At 45.3% G+C, this 21,704-nt stretch overlaps 1 protein-coding gene across 4 annotated transcripts in view; it reads left to right on the top strand.

Moving 5' to 3' along the window:
• The window catches only part of numbl (NUMB like endocytic adaptor protein), a 54,445-nt gene extending 36,949 nt beyond the window's left edge, over positions 1-17,496 (top strand). For all 4 annotated transcript variants that reach the window (XM_068585199.1, XM_068585200.1, XM_068585198.1 and 1 more), the window contains 8 exons: positions 1,132-1,282; positions 3,957-4,031; positions 5,811-5,885; positions 9,007-9,147; positions 10,720-10,924; positions 11,721-11,990; positions 15,680-15,859; positions 15,948-17,496. In XM_068585199.1, the coding sequence (XP_068441300.1) occupies positions 1,157-1,282; positions 3,957-4,031; positions 5,811-5,885; positions 9,007-9,147; positions 10,720-10,924; positions 11,721-11,990; positions 15,680-15,859; positions 15,948-17,125 (2,250 nt within the window). In that variant the 5' untranslated portion in view covers positions 1,132-1,156 and the 3' untranslated portion in view covers positions 17,126-17,496. The remainder of the gene's footprint in view (positions 1-1,131; positions 1,283-3,956; positions 4,032-5,810; positions 5,886-9,006; positions 9,148-10,719; positions 10,925-11,720; positions 11,991-15,679; positions 15,860-15,947) is intronic.
• The last annotated feature ends 4,208 nt before the right edge of the window (positions 17,497-21,704 follow it).

Genomic DNA, 21,704 nt, shown 5'->3' on the forward strand with positions numbered 1-21,704 from the left:
GTGTGTGTGTGTGTGTGTGGCGATCAGCATTCGCTCGGCGTTCTCGTTGTTTCTTGGAGAGATGAAGGCCCCCCCCTCCTCGCTTTGTGTTCATTAGCCTGAACATCCTACCTGTGCGATTTGTACATCAAAACCTCTAAACGAGGAATCAATGGAGCATCATGGGAGATCATGGAAGCGTTCGTGACGCTGACGCACCGACGGCCTCGTCTCCGGTGACGATAACTGCATAACGAGCTTCGGCTAATCAATGAAAATGAATCCCACTTCGCTCATAATCCCGGATGAGACGCGGGACTAAAGAAGCTCTCGGGGCGGCTTTTTTCTTTAAATTAGAGTGCGTTGAGATTTAATTAGCTTGTAACGAGCCGCACCGTGAGATTGAGTGGGAACGAATGTGTGTTTGCTAATTATGGAGATATTATGGACCCACTTTAACAATTGTTGCTGCCACATCACCTCGTACTATCTTGAAGGGTTTAAACCGGCTATTTCAAATGGATTTATATTCACTAAATCCCATTTTTGTTTAAAGCTGGGGTTTTTGAAAACATGTACACATTAAATACTTAAGAATTTAGACTAAATTAATGCATTTAGGCCTTTAGTTTGGCTAAAGTAGGCTCTGATTATCAGCACAACACGGACGTCTGTGCTCCCTCAAGGTGAACTGCAGGCATAAACGTTCACGACAAAAAATAATGTGCCGAATCCCACGAAATGACGACGTTATCCACGTAATCACGGACATATAAAAAGTCGCATAAAGCCCACACGGGGCGGACGGATCCAGCAAACAGACGTTCACTGTATGGAACGAGTTTGTTGTCTTTCGTGGTTATTTGAACCCAAACGACCATCATTTCCTCAACTTAGATTTGTTGCCTTAACCCAACTAAGTAGTTTCCTGTGAAGACGGCAGTTTATTTTGAAAAGACCGGACGCGTCCAACGAGCGGAAACTGACGCTCGTCGTCTGTTTTCGTCGGCCAAAACGAGACGTAATGTCTTTCGTGAAGCCGTCGTACGAGCCGCTGTCTGAGGAGACGTTGATGGAAACTCAATGAAGTCTCCTGCGTCTTCAGTAATGGCCACCTCCTCCTCCTCCCCTCTCCTCCTGCTGTGTCCACAGTACCAGGGAGCACGTGACCCCGGAGATGAACAAGCTCCGGCAGAGCCTGAGGAGGAAGAAGCCCACCTACGTGCCGGAGGCCAGCCGACCGCATCAGTGGCAGGCGGACGAGGAGGCGGTGCGGAAGGGAAAATGTAACTTCCCCGTCCGGGTGAGTGTCCGAGTCCTGGTCCTCTGTTGAAACCCGACACCGGTAAAGGTCAATCATGCATTTCCACCTGCCATAAACTCACAACATATGTGTGCCAAAATACACTTTTTAATTCTGCATCATTAAGATTATGTATGAAGATATGCACACACATCTTTACACACGTCTGGCTGAAGTCAGAATGTCACGAGGTCGCGAGTGAGGAGTAACTTTACGCTGCGTGTTTAGTGACGTTGACCTCTGCTAAATAGATCAGAGGGTCGAGCCAAAGGGCAAATGATGGCCGAGAGCCCGGCCTCATCTCAACCAATGCCAGCGCTTCCTGTTTGTCTCCGCTCTGAAACAACAGGTGCACCAGAGCCTCCTTTATTCAGCGCTTTGTCCTGAAACACCACAGAAGAAGAGTGAATACAGAATCTGCTCATTTAAAAAAAAAAATGCATTGTCATAGTGAAAATACTGTGGTTTAATATACCCACAATTCACACGGATCACATTGTTAATGGACTGTAGCACACAAACATGGAGGAGTTTGGTGAGTTTGATGACTTAATATGTCAAAAACATGTGAATTTAAGTGTTTTTTCTTTACTCGTGTCACATTAAATGAAGGTATTTGTGTTATATTAGTAGGATTAAAAGGAATTTATCCTCATATAAACCAGGTTGACTTGTCTTTAAGCAAAGCACAGACTCTTAACTCTGAGATGAAGGCAGTAAATGCAAATACGAATCGTTACTGACGGCCCAATTTACTGATAACCAGCGTCGGTTCGTGAGCGCGCGCTGTTTCTCTATCGCTGAGCGGCCGAGTGATTTGTTTTAACGGCTGCAGAGACAATGACGGTGACAGATGGAGGACAGGGGGGAGAGAGATGGAGAGAGAGAGGGAGGGATGACATCTAGGTGGAGTTGTAGATTAAGGACACCACAGGAAATGACAGGGTGAGGGATGAGGGAGCTCAGATGGGGGGGGGGGGGGGGAGATATTGTGAGATATGAAATGAAAGCTGGAGCGAGAGAGAGAGAGAGATGTAGAAGAGGATAAGATAAGAAAAGAGAGAACAGGGAGGCTGCGGACCGAAGGGAGGAAGCGGAAGGAGAAGAAGAATACGAGGCAGAGAGAAGAGAATAGTGGAGGGAAAAGGCGGCGTGAGCGGCAAGCTAATGGAGAGCCGTCCAAGTGGAGCTTAGCGCTTTCCAGCGAGGGGACGCGAGCGCTAAGAAAAACCTCTCAGCCTCTTCATTGAAGCTTTTCCTTCCTCCTCGTCCCCCTTGTTCATCTTTCCTCCCTCTCGTCGTCTCTCTGCCTTTTCCTCTCTTAATGTATTCCACTCGTGAACTATTCATGGCTCAAAGCACCAGAGGAAAGAAAACTGTGTTTTTTTGGGGGGGAAAGTTCTGAAAAATGTCCTGCTGGAAAGTTAACCTGCGGACAGAATACTGCAGTATATTATTGTTTTATCTTCTTCACACCGGCTCCATCACCAAGCTAGTGAAGAACAAAACAAAGTGTTTATTTATTCTCTCATCGTAAACATGAGTTTATGTTTTAAACTCTAGTTTCAAACCTTGTTCAATTCAGTGCTTTATAAATGCTTTATGAATGTGTTATGAACGCTTTAAACATGTGTTATGAATGCTTAGTAAACACTTTATAAATGTGTTAAAACGCTTATAAAGAATTTCTAAACGCTTTATAAATGTGTTATAAATGCTTTATAAATGTGTTAAAAACGCTTTATAAAGCATTTGTAAAAGCTTTATAAATGTGTTATAAAAACTTGAAAAATGCTTTAAAGATGTATTAAAAATGCTTTATAAACGCTTTATAAATGTGTTATGAACGCTTTACAAATGTGTTAAAAACGCTTTATGAATGCGTTATAACACTTTATAAATGCTTTAAAGATGTGTTAAAAATGCTTTATAAACATTTGTAAGTGTGTTATAAACGCTTTATAAATGTGTTAAACATTTTCTAAATGTGTTTTAAACGCTTTATAAACACTTTATAAATGATTAATAAAAGCTTAATAAATGCTTTATAAATGCTTCATAAGCGCTGGTTTGGTTCTCCACAAGACTAACAAACAAACTTATAACAATAAACACATCTAATGTTAATTCAGTGCTAACTTACACAACAATTGGGGATAAATGTCGGGTGAAAACTTTAAATATTCACCACCATTCGGGGCCTGAGAAGCGCTCCTGTGTATAAAGCACAAACCCAGGCTAACACAGTTAGCTCATGCAGGTGCTGAGAAAGTCCTGCTGTTTTCTATCGCTTTCACTCGTTGTTTACAGGTGTTTCAGCTCCGATCTCTCCTAAAAAAACTCTCCTCACCGCTCGTCTTCTGACTCGAGGCTTTAATTGTGTCTCTGTGGGTGAAAACCACGGCGCACAACACTGGAGGTGCCAGACCGGGACTATAAATTATTACAATCCCTTCCTTATTATCAGCAGCAACACGTGGCTGTGAATCCAGCACGGGATGCTTATTAGCCGCGTTCCTTGTCGATTTTTTTTTACTGATAAGAACTAATGAGGCTTTTTGTGTTGCTTTTCACGTCGCTTTGTCTCCGTCTTTTGTCGTCACACAGTTTCGCGTCCATCGGCCCGGGTTGGGATCTGCTCGTCATATTTTCTGATTCTGGTTTTTCTCCGCAGTACCTGGGGTTGGTCGAGGTGGAGGAGTCCAGGGGGATGCACGTGTGCGAGGAGGCGGTGAAGAAGCAAAAAATTGTAAGTACAACACACACACACACACACACACACAGACACACACACTCAACTCCCCTGCCACAGTAGTGGAGTGTAAACTAACTTCAGAGCTCATTACAGACCCGGTCGTGCAAAGCTCATGTGATAAAGTATCGACCAAAGGCGAACACACACACACACAAACACACACACACACACACACACTCACACACACATCCATCTTGTTATTTCCTCTTTCCTTTATCACCTTCATCTTCCTCATCGCCCTCCCCGGGTGGGTCTTATATCCCATATCTGTCTGTCTGATCCCACTACGCCCAAGAGAGCAGAAAATTACATTTGGGTGGCGAACATAAACACAAAGAAATGCACACACACACACACACACACACACACACACAGCCCCCTGTGCGAGGTTGCATCGGGACAAGGAGCGTGTGAACAGAGTGACACAGACCGGTTAGTGTCAGACACCCGGCGGAGGGAACAGCGGTCGGTGTCTCTTCTGCATCTGTGAGGCTTTATTTGATGGAACTGGATGTCGACCTCGACTTTCATGTAGAAGGAGACGAAAATGACGAATCGGCACTTTATTCAGTTTGCTAACTGCACTGATCCTGAAAACCTGAATCCCCCCAAAGATCCACGCAACAAAAGGCAGCGCTTTGTCAGGAACTCTCGAGTGTTAACGGGAAACACAGCTGAACCGCATGCAACAGAAATGTTTCATGTGTTCACTCTCCTCGCCCTCTCTCCTCTCTCCTCTAACTCTCTCCTCTCTCTCTTTCCTCTCTAATCTCCCTCTCTCCTCTCCTCTCTCCTCTCCCTCTCTTCTCTCTCCTGTCCCTCTCTCCTCTCCCTCTCATGTCTCCCTCGCTCATCTCCCTCTCCCTCTAAATCTTTCCTCTTCCTCTCTCCTTTCCCTCTCACTTCTTCCTCCCTGCTCTCCCTCTCCTCTCCCCCTCTCTCCTCCCAACACCGCCTCATTTGTTTTTCTCGTTTGATTCTCTCTCGCTGGGCCGACTTTTATCTTCCATCTGTATTTGCATCTTCCTTCTCTCTCTCTCTCTCTCTCTCTCTCTCTCTCTCTCTCTCTCTCTCTCTCTCTCTCTCTCTCTCTCTCTCTCTTTCTCTCTCTCTCTCTCTCTCTCTCTCTCTCTTTCTGTCGCTACACAGTTGAAAACTTTCTACCAAAGTTCTGGCTTTCTTTTGATTCCCGCGCTCCACCTCCCAATTTAGCTTTCCTCTCCTCCTCCTCCCCTGTCTTCCTCCTCCTCCTCCTTTCTTTTCCCTCCATCACTCTCAGTTTCTTCACCTCTATTTCTCACTCCCGCTGTCTTCCCCTTAATGGGATTATGCAAAAATTGAGGCTCCGTGTCGCTTCGCTGTGGGTTTCAAAGCCATTTCCTGCAGCGCTCTGGCTCTCTGTTTCCCTCTACACACACACACACACACACACGCACACACACACGCACACACATATGCACACACACATGGAGTTGTAGCTTCTTTTTTTTAGCCTGTGTATTTTTAGCGTGGCCATTGCTGAGTGTGTTATTAGCTCTGCTGGTGCCCTCCTCTGGAGAGATGCTCCTCAGTGCCAGCTGGCACAGTTTTTACCTCCGATCTCCACCGACCTCCATCCTCTGTAGCGGCGTGATGATCCCTTTACACCACCACGAGTAGTAAAGCAACATCTGGTGTCATGCATTCGCGATGAGACTTGGTTTACTTGCCTCTTAAGTTATACATTATTTACTCAACTCATCCTTTTTGTGTGTGTGTGTGTGGTCTTTCCAGAGCGGGAAGAAGACGGTGAAGGCGGTGCTGTGGGTTTCAGCAGATGGACTCAGGGTGGTGGACGACAAAACGAAGGTAAGCCGACGCGTTTATTCTTCTTTCCTCTGTTGTCCCCTCCGTCTTCACTTTCCCCGTCTGCACTCCATCCATCACTCTGCAACAAGGACAAGGCAATCATGTACAGACCGCTCCGGAGAGGCAGTCTGTCGTTGGCTTCGATAGCGCGAGAAAAAAAAAGGAAAGAAGAGTTTCCCTTCATCTTTTGCAGCTTCTTTTTTTTTAATACTCTCAAATTCAGACGCGCAACAAAAGTCTCAATTCGGCTCACATGGATGGCACCGCCATGCGTCTCCTTGTGTGTGTGTGTGTCTGTGTGTGTGTGTGTGTGTGTGTGTGTGTGTGTGTGTGTGTGTGTGTGTGTGTGTGTGTGTGTGGTTTCAAAGTTGACATATGTTACCCATGGTTTCTTGCTCAAGGTGCTTCGTGGGGGAGGGAAGATCAAGTAAACATAGACTCACACACACACACACACACACACACACACACACACACACACACACACACACATGCATGCACTTGAGGAGTGTCTGGCGGCAGGGAGGCCTCCAACAGAGGGAGCGCAGGTCGCTCTATTGAAAGCCGAGCAGAATAAAGAGCAGCAGAGAATAGAGGCGAGTGAAGCCTTTTCTTTTATTATTTTCATCTTGAGAGGACACACACGTGACCTCACCTCTCCCCCACTTTAATCTCCCTCCTTTCTTCCCTTCAATGACATGTCCTATCCAAACATATTAGAAGATAAAGCCGGCAATGTATTGTATTTTCAGTTTTTAGAGCATCAATGAAGTACAGTGAGACTCCTTATGGGCAAAAACATATAACATGTTACATAAAATGTATTTAAATACTTCATCTATCTGTAGTTTTCTCTGAAGGCTTTTCTCTGAAAAATTGCATTTTCTCTTTTCTTTTACTATTTTGTCGAAATAATTTTCCATTTTTCTCCAGCTTCTGCACCAGTCATGTGTGAAATGAAAATATAACAATAATTTTAAGTGGGATTCACCTGAATTTAACCTCTTTTTGGATGAATGTGCTCAGACTTCCCCCGCACTGTCAGCCTTCTTGTATAAACACAGCAGAAGCACTATTAGTAGTAGTATTATACTATTTGTAACTCCAGCGTTGTAAAAGTCAAAAGTTATTTAAAAACGATAAATGTGATAACATTTCACAAGATGTTTATATCTAACGAAATATTCTGCTTCAATCCAGACTTGTTGGCGTTTAGCGTCACAGAGTAAAACGGTTTGCTCTCCGCATACTAAACCTAGCACATCACAAATTACAGTAACCACAGTAAGACAAAACAATGTCCTTTCCATTTTACTTTAGGTTGAAGAAGTCATAAAATATGATTAAAGACATTTTAGGCTTCATTCGAAAACCTCAATTTAAAACTTTAAGGTAGAGAAATAGCATTTCACACATGCTCTAACGTGAGAGGTGTCCCTCGCAGTGATTTACACACTACGAGAACTGCATCTAGCATTGTTTTTTAGCATAATTTAGCCTCTATAAGCATCATTTAGCCTCTTTTAGCATCATTTTCGCATCTTTTAACATCATTTAGCATCGTTTAACATCATTTAGCCTCTTCAAGCATCATTTTGCTTCTTTTAGCATCTTTTAGCATCATTAAGCATTGTTTTAGCATAATCTAGCATCTTTTAAGCATCATGTAGTCTCTTCTAGCATCATTCGGTGCATCTTTTAGCATCATTTAACATTGTTTTAGCATCATTTAACCTCTTTTAGCATCATTTTGTGCATCTTTCAGCATCATTTACCATCATTTTAGCATCATTTAACCTCTTTAAGCATAATTTTCGCATCTTTGAGCATCATTAAGCATCCTTTAAGCATCATGTAGTCTCTTTTAGCATCATTTTGTCCATCTTTTAGCATCATTTAACATCGTTTTAGCATCATTTAACCTCTTTTAGCATCATTTTCGCAACTTTGAGCATCATTTAGCATCTTTTAAATCCGTTCTTTGGTTTTACAACCTGCAATTTCATTCACTTTCCACCCGCCCGCCCAGCACCGATCATCGGTCGCTGTTGGTGATTCGAGGTTTAACTTAATGAAGCAAACCCAGCAGTGACAAAACCCCGACGCTCTTTCTTTCTTTCTTTCTCGCCTCTTCTATCGCCAAAGCTTTATCGTCAGCTCAGCCTTCATCTGTGAATCCGGCGAGCGCACCGAATGACGCCCACGCCGCCGCTCAGGCGCTTTCATATATACGTGTGTGTGTGTGTGCAAATCAACGCTCCCAATGACCTTCGTGGGGCATCAGTAGAAAGAAAGGGTGAAGACGGCGTCGAGACTCTGATTCACAAGCTGCTGCCTGCTTTTCTTCCTTTCAGAGATTCAACCGCACGAGCTGAGTCATCCTCAGCCGCAGACACACACTTTCTTTTTGCACTTTTTCACAGTGTTACATGCTTTCTCGTGACAAAGAGCAACTCCCTCTGCTCTGCATTTCACCTTGGTACCAGCACCCCTGCTCCCTCCTCCCTCCTTCACTAATTGGCCCACAGTGAATAGACTCCTATTCTTCTACCTCTTCCTCCCCTCTTTTCTCCTCCTTTTCCCGTCCTCGTCCTCCCTCTTCCTCTCTCCTCACCCTCCCCTTCTCTTTGTTTTCGGGGCGACGCCGCAGGAGAGGAAAGAGGAAGTGCGTGGCCGGGTGTGCGAACCCCCCTTCTCCTCTCTTTCCCCTCCCGCTCTGCCTCTTGTTTTCCTTCCTTTTTTTTTTTTGGGTGAGTCAAAGATGTGAGGCGAGGGCCCCTCAATGTACGCAGAAAGAGAGAAGGGCCCCTTTTGTTTTTTTCCCTCTGTAGCCACCGTGGACAGGCTGAATAACCCTTTTATGGAAGGAAGGGCAAGTGAAAACATCCTAGAGATGGAAAGAGGGTTCAGGGACATTAGTCTGCAGACACTTTCTTTCTTTTCTGTGAGCGGTGGACGTGTCGATGGGTCGGGAGAGAAAGAGAGAGAGAGGTTTCGTGGGGTTAGCAGAGGTGGAAAGCGGTGAAGTCAAGTGTTGGATCGGTCTCCGAGCTGTGTTTCCTGTCTCGTCGTCGACCATGTGATTAACCATCTCTCTCTTCGCCCCCGGCTTCCCTCTCAGGACCTCATCGTGGACCAGACCATCGAGAAGGTTTCGTTCTGCGCCCCCGACCGCAACTACGACAAGGCCTTCTCCTACATCTGCCGAGACGGCACCACCAGGCGGTGGATGTGCCACTGCTTCATGGCGCTCAAAGACTCGGTGAGGAAACGGTCAAAGGACTCTTTTTTTTATTTTCTGTGATCACAGAAGCGGCACTCTGCGGCCTTCGGTCAGCGCTTTAGTTCATCGTTCTTTCGGGAAAAATAAAATGTGTTGACAGAATTGACACATTGCCATCTGCTGCTTGAATTCATCCCAGTTAAACTACAAATAATTGATTTTAAATTTAAAAAAAAGAAACCACAGTTCCCATGAACATGTTTGTGGACATAACTTGGTTTTGTCCACTAAAGCGCTCAGTTTTTATGACATGTAACACAATTATTTTTTTACCTGTTGTACTGCACTTTGACATAAGATACTGTAACGCAGCCCCTTGGCTTGTGGCGTTTACTCACGGTGGTCTAGCCCAAGGGATTATGGGTAACGGTGTTTGTTTAAGGCTACTGAAAACAGAACTGCTGAATTTAAACCGAAAGCTTTAAAAAATAAAGTGAGTTAGGTTACTGCAGATGTCAATGGGATTTGAAATGAGGTTGATTTTGTGGTTTCACTTGCGCTTAAAAGTTTGGGTTTGTTTCAAATCACAACTCAGTATCAACTCCAAACGTTTGTTGCACATGAAGCAGGAGTAAAACCACAGTATTTTATGTGTTTAATCTTCTACAATATGACAATTTTGTGAAGTTTAATACGATTATACAGCGTATACTTTTAGATTTTAGATGAAATCTTCCCTTGGGAAACTCTGATGTGCCTTTTATACAAAAGATATCAGAACATTATTAGCATTAGCTTCAGTTAATGCTCTATATTTCTAACATATGCTCTAACATGCGGGCTGCACAGAGGGGGACCGGGCCTTCGCCCAACGTCAGCTGGGATCGGGTCCAGCGCCCCGGCGACCCCGAATAGGATAAGCGGTTTCGGGTAATGGATGGATGAATGGTATAATTCTCCATGCATGTATCATTTAGATGCAATCTGTACAGTCGTGTTGTGATTTCCAACCTCCAGCGTTTCCATCCGACTGACCTTGGGATGAGGACTTTTTTTTTCATTTAAAAGACGACGGCGATAAAAAAAAAAACGTCGCGGTGCGCCCCGTGGTCTCAATCCCGTGGCGGTTTTCATCAGCTTAGACCGCGCGATAGATTACTCATGTGGACGGGAAGGGAGCGCGGCGCAGACAAGCGGGATTAGGAGAGGAGAGGGATTAGACAGAAGCCTGTGGCGTTATCTGTCCATCTCTGTCTGTCTCTATTTCCACCGCGCTCTCCATATTTTCTATCTGCTCATCTTAAGCGGAAACTGTCCGTCGCCGTCGCGGCGGGCGGGAGAAAGTAGAAATAAATTGAAAAAAACGACAGGCGATGGATACGTTCACCATCGCGGGGTCATGAACTCATCTTGAGGTTCGACAATAGAAGAGATTTGAGGTTTTATAATTGCACTTTAATCCCATCTGAAAGGGTTTTTATTCCACGTGAATGTGTGAACCTGATTGAAAAAAAAAACACAGTCGGTGAAGACTGCAGGAGTGTGTGTAGTAGTTAAAGCGCCGACGTGACCTTTGACCCCGGCGTGTGGTTTTTCCTTGGCTTCCACCAGGGGGAGAGGCTGAGCCACGCGGTCGGCTGTGCCTTCGCCGCCTGTCTGGAGAGGAAGCAGCGGCGGGAGAAGGAGTGCGGCGTGACGGCGTCCTTCGACGCCAGCCGCACCTCGTTTGTGCGCGAGGGCTCGTTCCGCTCCAACCCGTCCTGCCAGCAGAGCTGCAGCGCCGACAGGGACGACAAGCTGCAGGACAAGAAGAAAGGTAGGTTTCAAAGTGTCTTCGAGTGTACCGCTTCATACGCGTGACCCCCAAGCACCTACTGTGGAAACCTTTTAACCCGTTGAAAACTGTGGAACCAATTTGCTTTAAAAAAAAAAAAAGAAATTTGCTTTCTCTCAAAAAAAACGCTCCCCAAAAAAAAATTTGCTCTAAAAAAAATTAGGTCTCAAAAAAAATGTGCTCTCAAAAAAAAATTTGCTCTAAAAAAAAAAGTTTGCTCAAAAAAAAAAAAGCCTAACGTATAATACACACAGTTTTTTTAGAGCTTTTTTTTTTTTTTTAGAGCGTATTTTGTTTTAGAGCGTTTTTTTTTTTGTTTTTTTTGGAGAGCAAATTTTAGTTTTGAGAGCTTTTTTTTTTAGAGCTTTTTTTTTTTTTGAGAGCAATTTTTTAAATTGAGAGCACAGATTTGGAGATAATTTACTTAAAAAAAGTTGTCTTGGGTAAAAAAGACACAAATCTACCTGCATACTGGAGCGTCAATAAGACACATTTTTAGAAAGATAAGGACCTAAAGAATCAGAATCTGCAACACAAATCACAATAAAACAAAGTCTTGGCCTGTTAGGAAGGAGTTTCAGTCAAAAAACTGTGTTGTTCGGTTAAAAAAATGGAAACATTACGTATTTTATGCCAAAAGATTGTCTGAATGGGGCATGCTGGGACTTAAAATGGGCATGGGAGAATCCAAAAGGGTTAAGAAGTCACCTCCATGGATTTATATGTGTGATGGGGTTTTGAACTAGAAATGACCGTGCACCAAACTTCCTCCTCCCAGAACAACCTTCTGTCATCCCAGCCCTGCCGCCCGGCACGGCGTCCCCGCCCGAGGGCGCGGCGTCCCCCATGGAGCGCCCGGAGCCCGGCGGGCCTCACGCCATCCCTCGGCGCCACGCGCCCATCGAGCAGCTGGTGCGGCAGGGCTCGTTCCGCGGGTTCCCGGCCCTCAGCCAGAAGAACTCTCCCTTCAAGAGGCAGCTGTCGCTCCGCCTCAACGACCTGCCGTCCACGCTGCAGCGCAAGACCGACTTCCAGGACAAGAACCCCGGTGAGTGGAGGAGCTCTCGTATGCTACGTGGCGGCGGCGGTGACCCGCTGACCCTTCTGGACCCGACCCGTTTGCTGCCGTCACCTCTCTGCAGAAACATTCCTTCACAATGAAGCCGAGCTGGTTTTCATAAAGCGCCTCAACAGCAACAGAGTTGCTGCCAGTAGTAATAACTCTGCATCTAGCAGCTGTGTGCTCAAAGACAGAGAGCCTTTGATTAACAGGAGGCAACGTTCTTCTTCTCTTGCCACAATTTTAGAATCAGAATCAGAACCATTTGTTGCCAAGTAAGTTCACACGTACGAGGAATTTGTCCTGCGTAACATTTCACATTCAACATGAAATAGGGTGCAATAAAAAGAAAGCATGAATATTTACATTGGATCTACAAATGTAGAAATCGAGCAACTTATTGTGTGATTTGGTGGCAAAGTCCAGGTTATCGTTCCATTCATATATTAATATACAGCGCACCATATAGAAATAGATATGCACTCTTCGTTGTTTGTGGAATAAATGCTCTTGCACTCTTTTATAGTTTAGACCACCAAATAATGTGTGTACAATCTCTTACACTGAATACTTCATGATATTAACTGGCCTGACCGATGATTGATCCACATTTAATTCATAAAGTGAAATCAGCTGGAATCCCTCCCTCAAACCTTTTTTTTTTTTTGTTCCAGAGGGATTTCGCAAACTTAAATCCCTAAATTGTTATTTTGTTTTTCAAAGAAGTCCAGGAACATTACTGCTGCCTGTGCACACAAACAGAAAGCAACACATGTGGGACTCAGTTGTTCCACTAACGTCATTGTTGTTTGCTGATTGGAGCATTATTACATTTTCCATTTCGCTCCGGTGACCTCCATCTGAGGACGTCCCAGCAAACATGTTGCAGGATAAACCATCGGCACATGTCGGATGCATTTTTTGCATTCCTCACGTCCCTTTATCTGGAGGCTTTACCCGTTATAGGCTTTTACAAATCTATAACTTCATTCCGTGCACGTTAATTACTTATTATTATTATTGTTCGTTTTTTACTGTTGTATCTTTACTTATTTACTTACTTGTTTTTACTTACTTATTTACTTGTTTTTATCTACATTTTTATACTTTATTTTATATCATCTATCTATCTATCTATCTATCTATCTATCTATCTATCTATCTATCTATCTATCTATCTATCTATCTATCTATATATATATATAAAATTTAAAAAAATAAAATAAGAGGAAATAAAGCCATATATATATGGCTTTATATATATGTATACGGCTTTATTTCTTATTTTATTTTTTATTATTTTATTATTTTATTTTTTTAATTTCTATAGTTAAATGTTCATTGTTTAGTGTTGTTGTTTTCAAATGTTGAGCACATTCTGCCAGGACAAATTCCTCGTCTGTGCGCAAACTTACTCGCCAATAAATGGTTCTGATTCTGATTCTGATTACACGTTTTACATGTTGCCCATACCTCTGCACATCCCTCAAGTATTTCTTCACATTTGGCAGAAATTGGTAAACCGAAGCTCAACGTTACCGTGGCCCCGCTCTCCCGTAACGCAGGAATTCATAAAGTAATTTCCCACAGAGTCTAGCAGGATAAACGTAGGAAGCGATGACGTTTTCTCACTGATAAACTGCGGCCCGGCTCGTTGACGGATACATACAAACGCCGGGCGGTAATTGTAGTTATTTGCGTTTTTCCTGCAGACAATGTGTAATTCTTCACTTTCATCCCAACGCTGATCCTCCATTGAACGCAGGCCAAGACAAAAAAAGGCAGTCATGTGAAATGTGAAGTGCTGTTATTAACGCTTTTAAGCGCCGGCGCTGATAGCCGGGTCTGTGCGGCTCTGAAAGCTCTTTTTTTATTTTTTTTTACTGAGGACAAATAATACTGACTTACCCCTCGGAGGCACGCGCATACATGGACACACCCACACAGCGTGGTGCCACCGGATCAGGACGCTCACCGGGGCTGATTATAGTCATTAGGAGAGACGAGCGAGTTGACTGAAATACTGAACCACAACATTCAACTCCCACTCTCACTCATATCAGCTGCTTTCATTTCCTTCTCTTCGATTATCTAAGTATATATCCACATACACACACACGCACACAGTCGCACACATTCACACTGCCTCCCCGCTCCCTTGTGACTCTCTGAACAATGTGTGTATTGATTTGTGTGGCCGATCAGCTGTTCTGGTTAGCCTTGAGCGAGCCGTCTATCGGCCCCTTAACCTGCAACTGCACTGAGAGAATCACACACACACACACACACACACACACACACACACACACGTGAGGTCCACAGACTGCTTCTAAACTCTGCGGGACATTGACTAAAAGGAGACAATCGGGGTCGGTCTCTCTTTGCAGGAAAAAAACTCAGAGAAGTCTTTAATGAGAGACCTTACACATGCCTCCAGCGCCCTCTGCACCCTGCAACATAACTCAAGGCGTGTAGCCACACAATACACACAGATGAGAGAGATATGCATGTGATGGATGAGTGGGCTTGTAAAGGTTTGGGGGTTTTTGACCCACAATGGGCCTTTCCGTGGGAAACGTGCAGTAATTTTTACTTCGCTTCAATCCCACGGCTCTTTACATTCCTTCCTCTGCATGTGCGTGTTATGAAATGAAACCACAATGTCAGAAATGTCAGCAAGTGTTTTGGGCGACCGTGCATGTCGACCAGAGCGTGGATGGGGCGGCAAGAGACAGCGAGGATGAGGGAGCGGAGGAGAGAAGGAGGTAGCAGAGGAAGAAACTCAATTCCTCTGTCTCGGAGGCCTGGGACAAGGAACAGGGAATTGGATATTATTATCTATTTATATCTGCGGTGTGTGCAGGAGAGGTTAAAACCCAAATTCAGACAGGAACATCATTCCGGCTAATCCCTCGCCGGTGGGATCAGTTACAGTTGGTTTAAAAACATGGATAAGCTGATCCAAATTCACCTCCGTTGGAGTCGTTCCCAATGCAGGAGACGCACCAGGCAACGACGTAATCGGGCCAACGTACGTGAACGTAACGCCAGATGCTCGATACAGTTGTTTGCATCGTTTTTCGCTTGACACGCACACATGCTTGGGACTTAAGTGTGAACGTTTTAAACACTAGGATGTAAACGCCGAGTGACTTTCACTCGAGAGATGGCGGTTACGTAATTTTTCATGCTGCTCACAGACGTTATCCGAGGTAGGAGACTTTTCCTTTACGGGAAAAAGCTGACATGTCCCAGGATCGGATGGATCAAAGAGCGAGTTCATAGCGCCATTATTTATATTTTTAATCATGTTTTAGTGACGATTCCCGAATTTTTCACCCGATTGAGCCTTTTTTTTCAGGGTCCACCACATGAGGCCTGTTTTTTGTTTCATGAGAAATAAAAGAAGAGTACTTCAATTTGCCTTGTCTTGTATTATTGCATTTTAGTATATTTTGATAAAAAGTATCTGAAATATTGAGAATCTTGTGTTCTTTTATGCTGTTTAGGTCACGTTTTCACCGTTTCCGTTTAAAAAATGTTTTCTCTCTTTGTCTGTTCGTCCCTCTCCACAATCCTTTCTGTCCACCATTCCATCTCGTCTTTTGTCTTCATTGTCTTTCTCTCCTTTCCGACCTTTCCACCCCCTCTCTGTGTCCCTTTCTCGCTCCTACCAGATGTGGATATGGGGTTGGCATGTGAGGAAGACTACAGCGTGAACGCCCTGTGCAGCCAGATCAACAACTCCTTCACCAATCCATCGGAGGAGCTCTTCTCCGACCCTCCTTTGCCTGCAAATGGCCCCCCGACCTGCACTGTGCCCCCTGCGCTGCCTCCACCGCCTGGACCAATGCAGGGTAAGCAAGAAGAAAAAGGGTCAAATACAGAGCACGCTCTGAACTGAACGCAAGTGTTGGTCTAAGTCTTAAAACTTTATCTGTCCAGGCACTTCTTCCTGGGGCCAGCCGGAGCCTCCGCTCCACTCTCCTCCTCCCGTTTCGGCGGCGATGCAGATGCAGATGCAGATGCAGATACACATGCAGAGCGGACACAGGCGCACGCCCTCCGAGGCGGAGAGATGGCTGGAAGAGGTCTCCAAGGCTGTCAATGCTCAACAGACTCCTCCCTCCGGCCCCGCCATCCCCATCATCCCGGGTCCACCCTCGGTGTCGAGTCAGCAGATGTCCGGCAGTCAGGCAGTCATATCAGCTGGCCCGGCGTCCGCAGTCCCTTTGCCCCTTTGCCCTAAACCTCTCCTGTCGGGCCCGTCGGGTCTGCTGTGTCAGGCGCCGATGCCCCTACCACCCATGTCGATATCATCAGTTCCTCTCATACCTGGCCCCCCAATGTCAGGCCCCCCTATGTCTCTACCTTCCATGTCCATTCCCACGATGTCCGGTCCGAGCATGACTGGCGTCTCCATGATGCAGTCCTCCCTCCCCGGCCACCCGGGCTCTCTTCCGAACTCCATGCAACCCTTCCCCCTGGCTTTTGACACCACCCCAGCTCCCGTGGGAATGTTCCCCAGCCATCCTGTCCAGCCGGCTTTCGCGCACATGCAGACCTACATGCCGGGCCTGGCCAGCAGTATGACATATCCCAACGCCAGCGTACCCGTGGTCGGCATCACGCCGTCGCAAATGGTGGCTAACGTCTTCTGCACCGCCGCGGGCTCATCCGGTGCAGGCGCAGCCATGAGCGCGGCCGTAGGAGGACCTAAAGTCGGGACGCTTGGAGCAGTCGGGCACCACCATTCTTACTCAGGCGTGCCCAGTGCAGTCGGGCACCCGGGAGGGTTTTCCACGCCGCCGTTCTCCCCAACTCTGCCGTTATCAACGGCCATGAATGGCCTCCCGCTGCACAGCATGGCGCTCCAGAACGGCACCAGCAACAGCACCGCAAACTGCGGCGCCGGTGGCGCGGGCGGCGGCAGCTGGCCGCCGGAGGGCAGCCAGCTAACGGCTCCGGCAGCTAGCGTCTCCCAAGACGATGATCGCTTCGAGGCCAAGTGGGCGGCACTGGAGGCCAAACCGGCGCCTCAGCAGCCCGGGAATAAGGCGCCGGCTGCAGCGGCCAACCCGTTTTCCAACAATCTTCAAAAGACTTTTGAGATTGAGCTTTAAGCCCAGAGTTGGCCTCCCGAAGCTGCTTCTAGCCCCCGGAGTTAAAAACCCTGAGAAAGTCGGGCCTCCATTGCGGGTCCTTAAAGTTAGCCCTCGCATCTGACCTGTGGCAGCCGAGCAACTCGCGACAACCTCTCATAGGAGTTGACGTTAAAATGATCTTAATTGCTTCCTTTACACTCCTGTGAGAGCTTTGGAGGAAGTTGGCGGATTGCTTGGCTGCCATTGGAGGATCAGGGCTCTCGCTCGCTAGACTTGATGGGATGAATTCACCCGCTTCCCACCTCTCTCCCCTGCTTTCACTTCTCCACTCTGGCTTTACTTTACTTGCTGCAAGTCCCTGGATGTACTGTATGTGACCCCCCCTCCACTCCCCTTACCACCCTCTCCCCCCTCCTCCTGAGGACATTATGGGGTGTAGGGGGCCACGACTCAGTGGTTTCTTTCTTTAAAAAGGGACTCGGCTCAGATGCATTCCAGACCCATGAGATGTTTTTATTAGTTCTGGTGGAGAATTTAGCGGATATGATGACATCACAAGACGTGCAGAGATGCAAAGATGCAGAGAAGCGATTGACTGACGATCAGACGGATGCTGATCTTAGCCGAGCACAGCAAAAAGTTTGGATACCCGAAAGGACTAGCCAATGATGTAAGACCCGATTTCCACCAACCCGAAAGGACTTACTGACTAATAGTAGAGATTTATGGCCAAATTATTTTATTTATTGTACTTCATTTTTATTTTTTAACAAGTTCTATATACTTAAAAAAAATCAAATTTTTAAAGCAGTGTTTCCGGGACCGAGTTGTTTTTCGACCCCTTTCTTGTATTTGTTTTAGTCGAAACCGTAAAGATGAGGGAAACCCGCAGGTAGCAGACGAGGAGAGGGGAATGCATTGTGGGAAACTGACAGTAACGTTACGCAACAGGAACCAAAAAAAAATCCCCCCCGGGAACAGCAGTGTGTGCAGTTCGACACGTGAGCCAGTAAGTGTATATAGCGGCATGCTTCTTCCACCTGTTAGCACTCACATATATACGCTCCACTGCGGGCGACGCCATCTTGGCTCTGCAGCCCATTTCTGTTGCTGAAACCCTCCTTTAGGGGTTGGTGGGACATGAGAAACCCCTTCAGGACACTGACACTCTGGGGCTACACAGCACAACGGTCCCTCGGACGCCATCTTCTCCAAGACCAACCCAAGGAACTCTTTAAACAACTCAGTGGAAACACTACACGAACACTGTGGAACTAGCTGGAAAAAAACAAACAAAAAACGATGCACTACATTCCAACTTTCATAATCTTTCAATGTGTTAAAACACAGGGTATAGCCTCATCACGTACAGGATGATTGTGTATTCACCCCTATTGTACTACTGTAGTAGTACTGCACTCATTACAGATGATGATTGATGATGTGAGGTAGAAAGAGAAGAGGAACATGAGCAAGCTTGAATCGAGGCGTGGCACATTAAAGAGCTGTGAGACATAAAGGGTTTATTTCGGATGCAGAATTATTAAGGATATTTAGATGACTGACAAAACAAGTAAGAGAAAACAAAGAGCAGCGCAAGAATAGACTGCTGGAGTGAAACAAAATGAGGGCGAACCTGTATGTGGAGAGAATGAAGGAGAGAATGGAGTCATACCTTTAATAGAAAATGAGATGGATGAAGTTTGAAGAAAGGAAAGTGAGTCAAGATATGGAAAAAGAGAGAGCAACAGAGTGAAAAGATTGAGAACAAAGACACATTTGTGCGTCGCCCACAACCGGAGCACTTTTTTTTTTGTCTCGAGGCGAAGCCTCGTCCATTTCAGCGTCATGTTCCTCAGCTCCGGAAACCTCACAATCGACACCTTTTGATCCTCTTTTTCTTTCTTTCTTTTTTTAAAAAAAAAAAGATGTTGCTTCTTATATAATTGCAGTCCTCATACGTATATGTGCGACTCCCTATGTAGTCAAAAACTTCAATGATACCAACAAAGCTTTCTGTGTTTTAACGTGGAGTTGCGAAAGAAACAATGCAACATTACACAGAGCAGGAATGTTCTCTCTCGAAGGGCTTTTCGACGCGACGTGTAGCGAACAGGTTTTCTGTGCGTTGTATGAAAAACTGTAATCTGACCAGAGATGCTGCTGCTGTTTACGTTGCCTGGGAATTGAATTGTATGGATGTGGGACGGTCACTTATTAGGTTTCCTGCTCGTTAACTCCCCACAGTTTAATTAGGTCTCTTCCTGTGGCGGCGATCCAGTCCGATAAGTCTCCTGAAGAACACCAGATGTATGTGCCACCGGCATGATTTATACCTCGGGTCCTCCCGGGGGTTTTTCCCTTTTTTTTGTTTCTGGACAAATCAATATTTCTTCCCCTTTTTAAAAAAACAAATCCAAATGTCTCCCTCTCTGTCTGCCCCGTCACACTCGATGAAACCCGGCATTAAAAATCCATTTTATTCTTTCTTTGAAAATATATTTTTTAGCCCCGGACTCTTGTTGTTTTTTTTGCCGGCCCTTCAAATTATAAATGTAGGTTACTTGTGTTCAGCGTTAAAGCAAACTAAATGACCTCATCAACTTGATTGTAAAACCATATAGTTTAGTGACGGTAACGAAGCAAACCAGTGGGATTTATTTTTAATCTTTATTTACAGAATTTTTGTATTTAAACCTACATATTTGTATTGTAATTACATTGTACAAAAGATAAATAAAGTAATATAATATTACTCCTGTTCATGTTTTGTACGTGGTGGCTTTTTAGCTTTCCATCAGTTATTCTTTATGACCTTTTCATTCTCTTAATTCACCTCTTTTCCTCGATTTGTTTCTGCGTCCTGGGATCTCAACTGTGGACTCCTTTTACGCTTCTTTATTTTTTTTATCCAGTTTTTGAGTGAATTAAGGACAAACGTGTAAAACATGATAAAAAGCCGTCCGTTTCAGTCAAATGTAGCGGCGGGTTAAACTGCTTTCTGTATTTAAATGTCAGTGGAAGGCTTTAAAAAGCTAATCGCTATATAAAGCAATAGAGTTGCAAAGTGGGAGAAGCTAATTTCAGCTCTCCTGGTTCCAGAAACACATGTCTAATCACGTTTCCCCCACAGCCTGGATGAACAGGAAACCATCAGCACAAAGGACTCCATCCAGAAATGAGGACATACAGAAAAGGAAGAAGAATCAATCGTGTTTCAATCCGCCTCCACCATGTTTCTTGTCTTTGTATTGTACTTTCGGTAAATGGCCACAATGTAGCCGACGCTGAAGAGCAACAACACATCTGAAGGAATATTTTATGGAACGATCTCTCAGTCCACCGTTACGCCACACGACGGGTACCAGAGACACACATCTCTCAGGGAAGTAAAGGACATAAAATCTCCCAAAACTATTCCGCGAAATGTGTTATTGCTCTTTAGTGCCGGCTACATTGTGGCCATTTAGCAAAAGTACAAGACCTGGTGGCAGATTGAAACAGTTTACACCTCATTCTCCTCCTTTGGCTTGTACCATATTTTGTTGTGGCTCTCTCCTCTCAGAGTTATCACACACACACACACACACACACTCAGCTTCTGGATGCAAGTGTCTAACCAGCGCTGTCTTCCAGTCGGCCGGGCTGATCGCTGCTGCTGCTGCAGCTCAGGTCACTAATGGAACGAGACAAGGCCTCTTTTCTTCTTGAGGGCTGCGCACACACACTGAGGGCTGCTCTCACACACACACACACACACACACACACACACACAGAGCTCTCTAGCGGCGGTAGCAGTAACTCTCACTCGGCCATTGTCCTCTGATCGGAGCACAGAGTCGGTGAGTGTGCGCCGCCCGAGGAGTCAAAGAGGGGAAGATCAGCAGAGCTTTATGAGTGTTGTAAAAACTCTCCTCTTCTTTCATTCATGCATTCATTCATTCATTCATCGTGCTGCTTGTACGGACGTGAAAGGCAAAGGGTCATATTGCTGAACTCATTAATCTTCACAGTGCATTTGATGAGGAACATCCTCAATCTTCCTGTGAGAGCACTTTGCAGGACACATGCTGCTCGGCACAAAAGGATGCAGTGTTGAGGAAAATCTGCTCAAGCCATCGAGTACTGCGACTGTGTGGCTCGCTTCCAGTTCAAAAATGCACTCTACTTCAGATAAATAAACTTTTAATGTACCATCTAAACACTACTAACTAATAAAACATAGTAAAACCATAGTTAAAACCGTCCAAATGGCTCTTTACTCATAGTTATACTCCCCATGATTCTTAATAACTGCTTCACCCCAACGCTTCACAACCACAGCGCCTCCCACTAAACTTCGTTGCAGCAGCCTACGTAGGAGATGGAGATGGCTTGGTTGCCATGGCTACACAGTGAAAGGCTAATTTATAACTGCTGAAAAAGTGCCAGAGTCTGCAGAAACGGCCTCCTGTACGTTCAAAACTAAAGCGCCAGAAGAAGTGATCGCAGCTGAAAATGCAATATCATCTTAATGGATTCTCAAGGCAGTTAGGACAAACGTCTGTGTGTGTGTGTGTGCGTGTGTGTGCCTGTGTGTGTGTGAGAGAGAGAGTGT

Source organism: Clinocottus analis, unplaced genomic scaffold, assembly GCF_023055335.1.
Source record: "Clinocottus analis isolate CAN_PGR_092001 unplaced genomic scaffold, fCliAna1.0.p SCAF_2, whole genome shotgun sequence".
NCBI lineage: Eukaryota > Metazoa > Chordata > Actinopteri > Perciformes > Cottidae > Clinocottus > Clinocottus analis.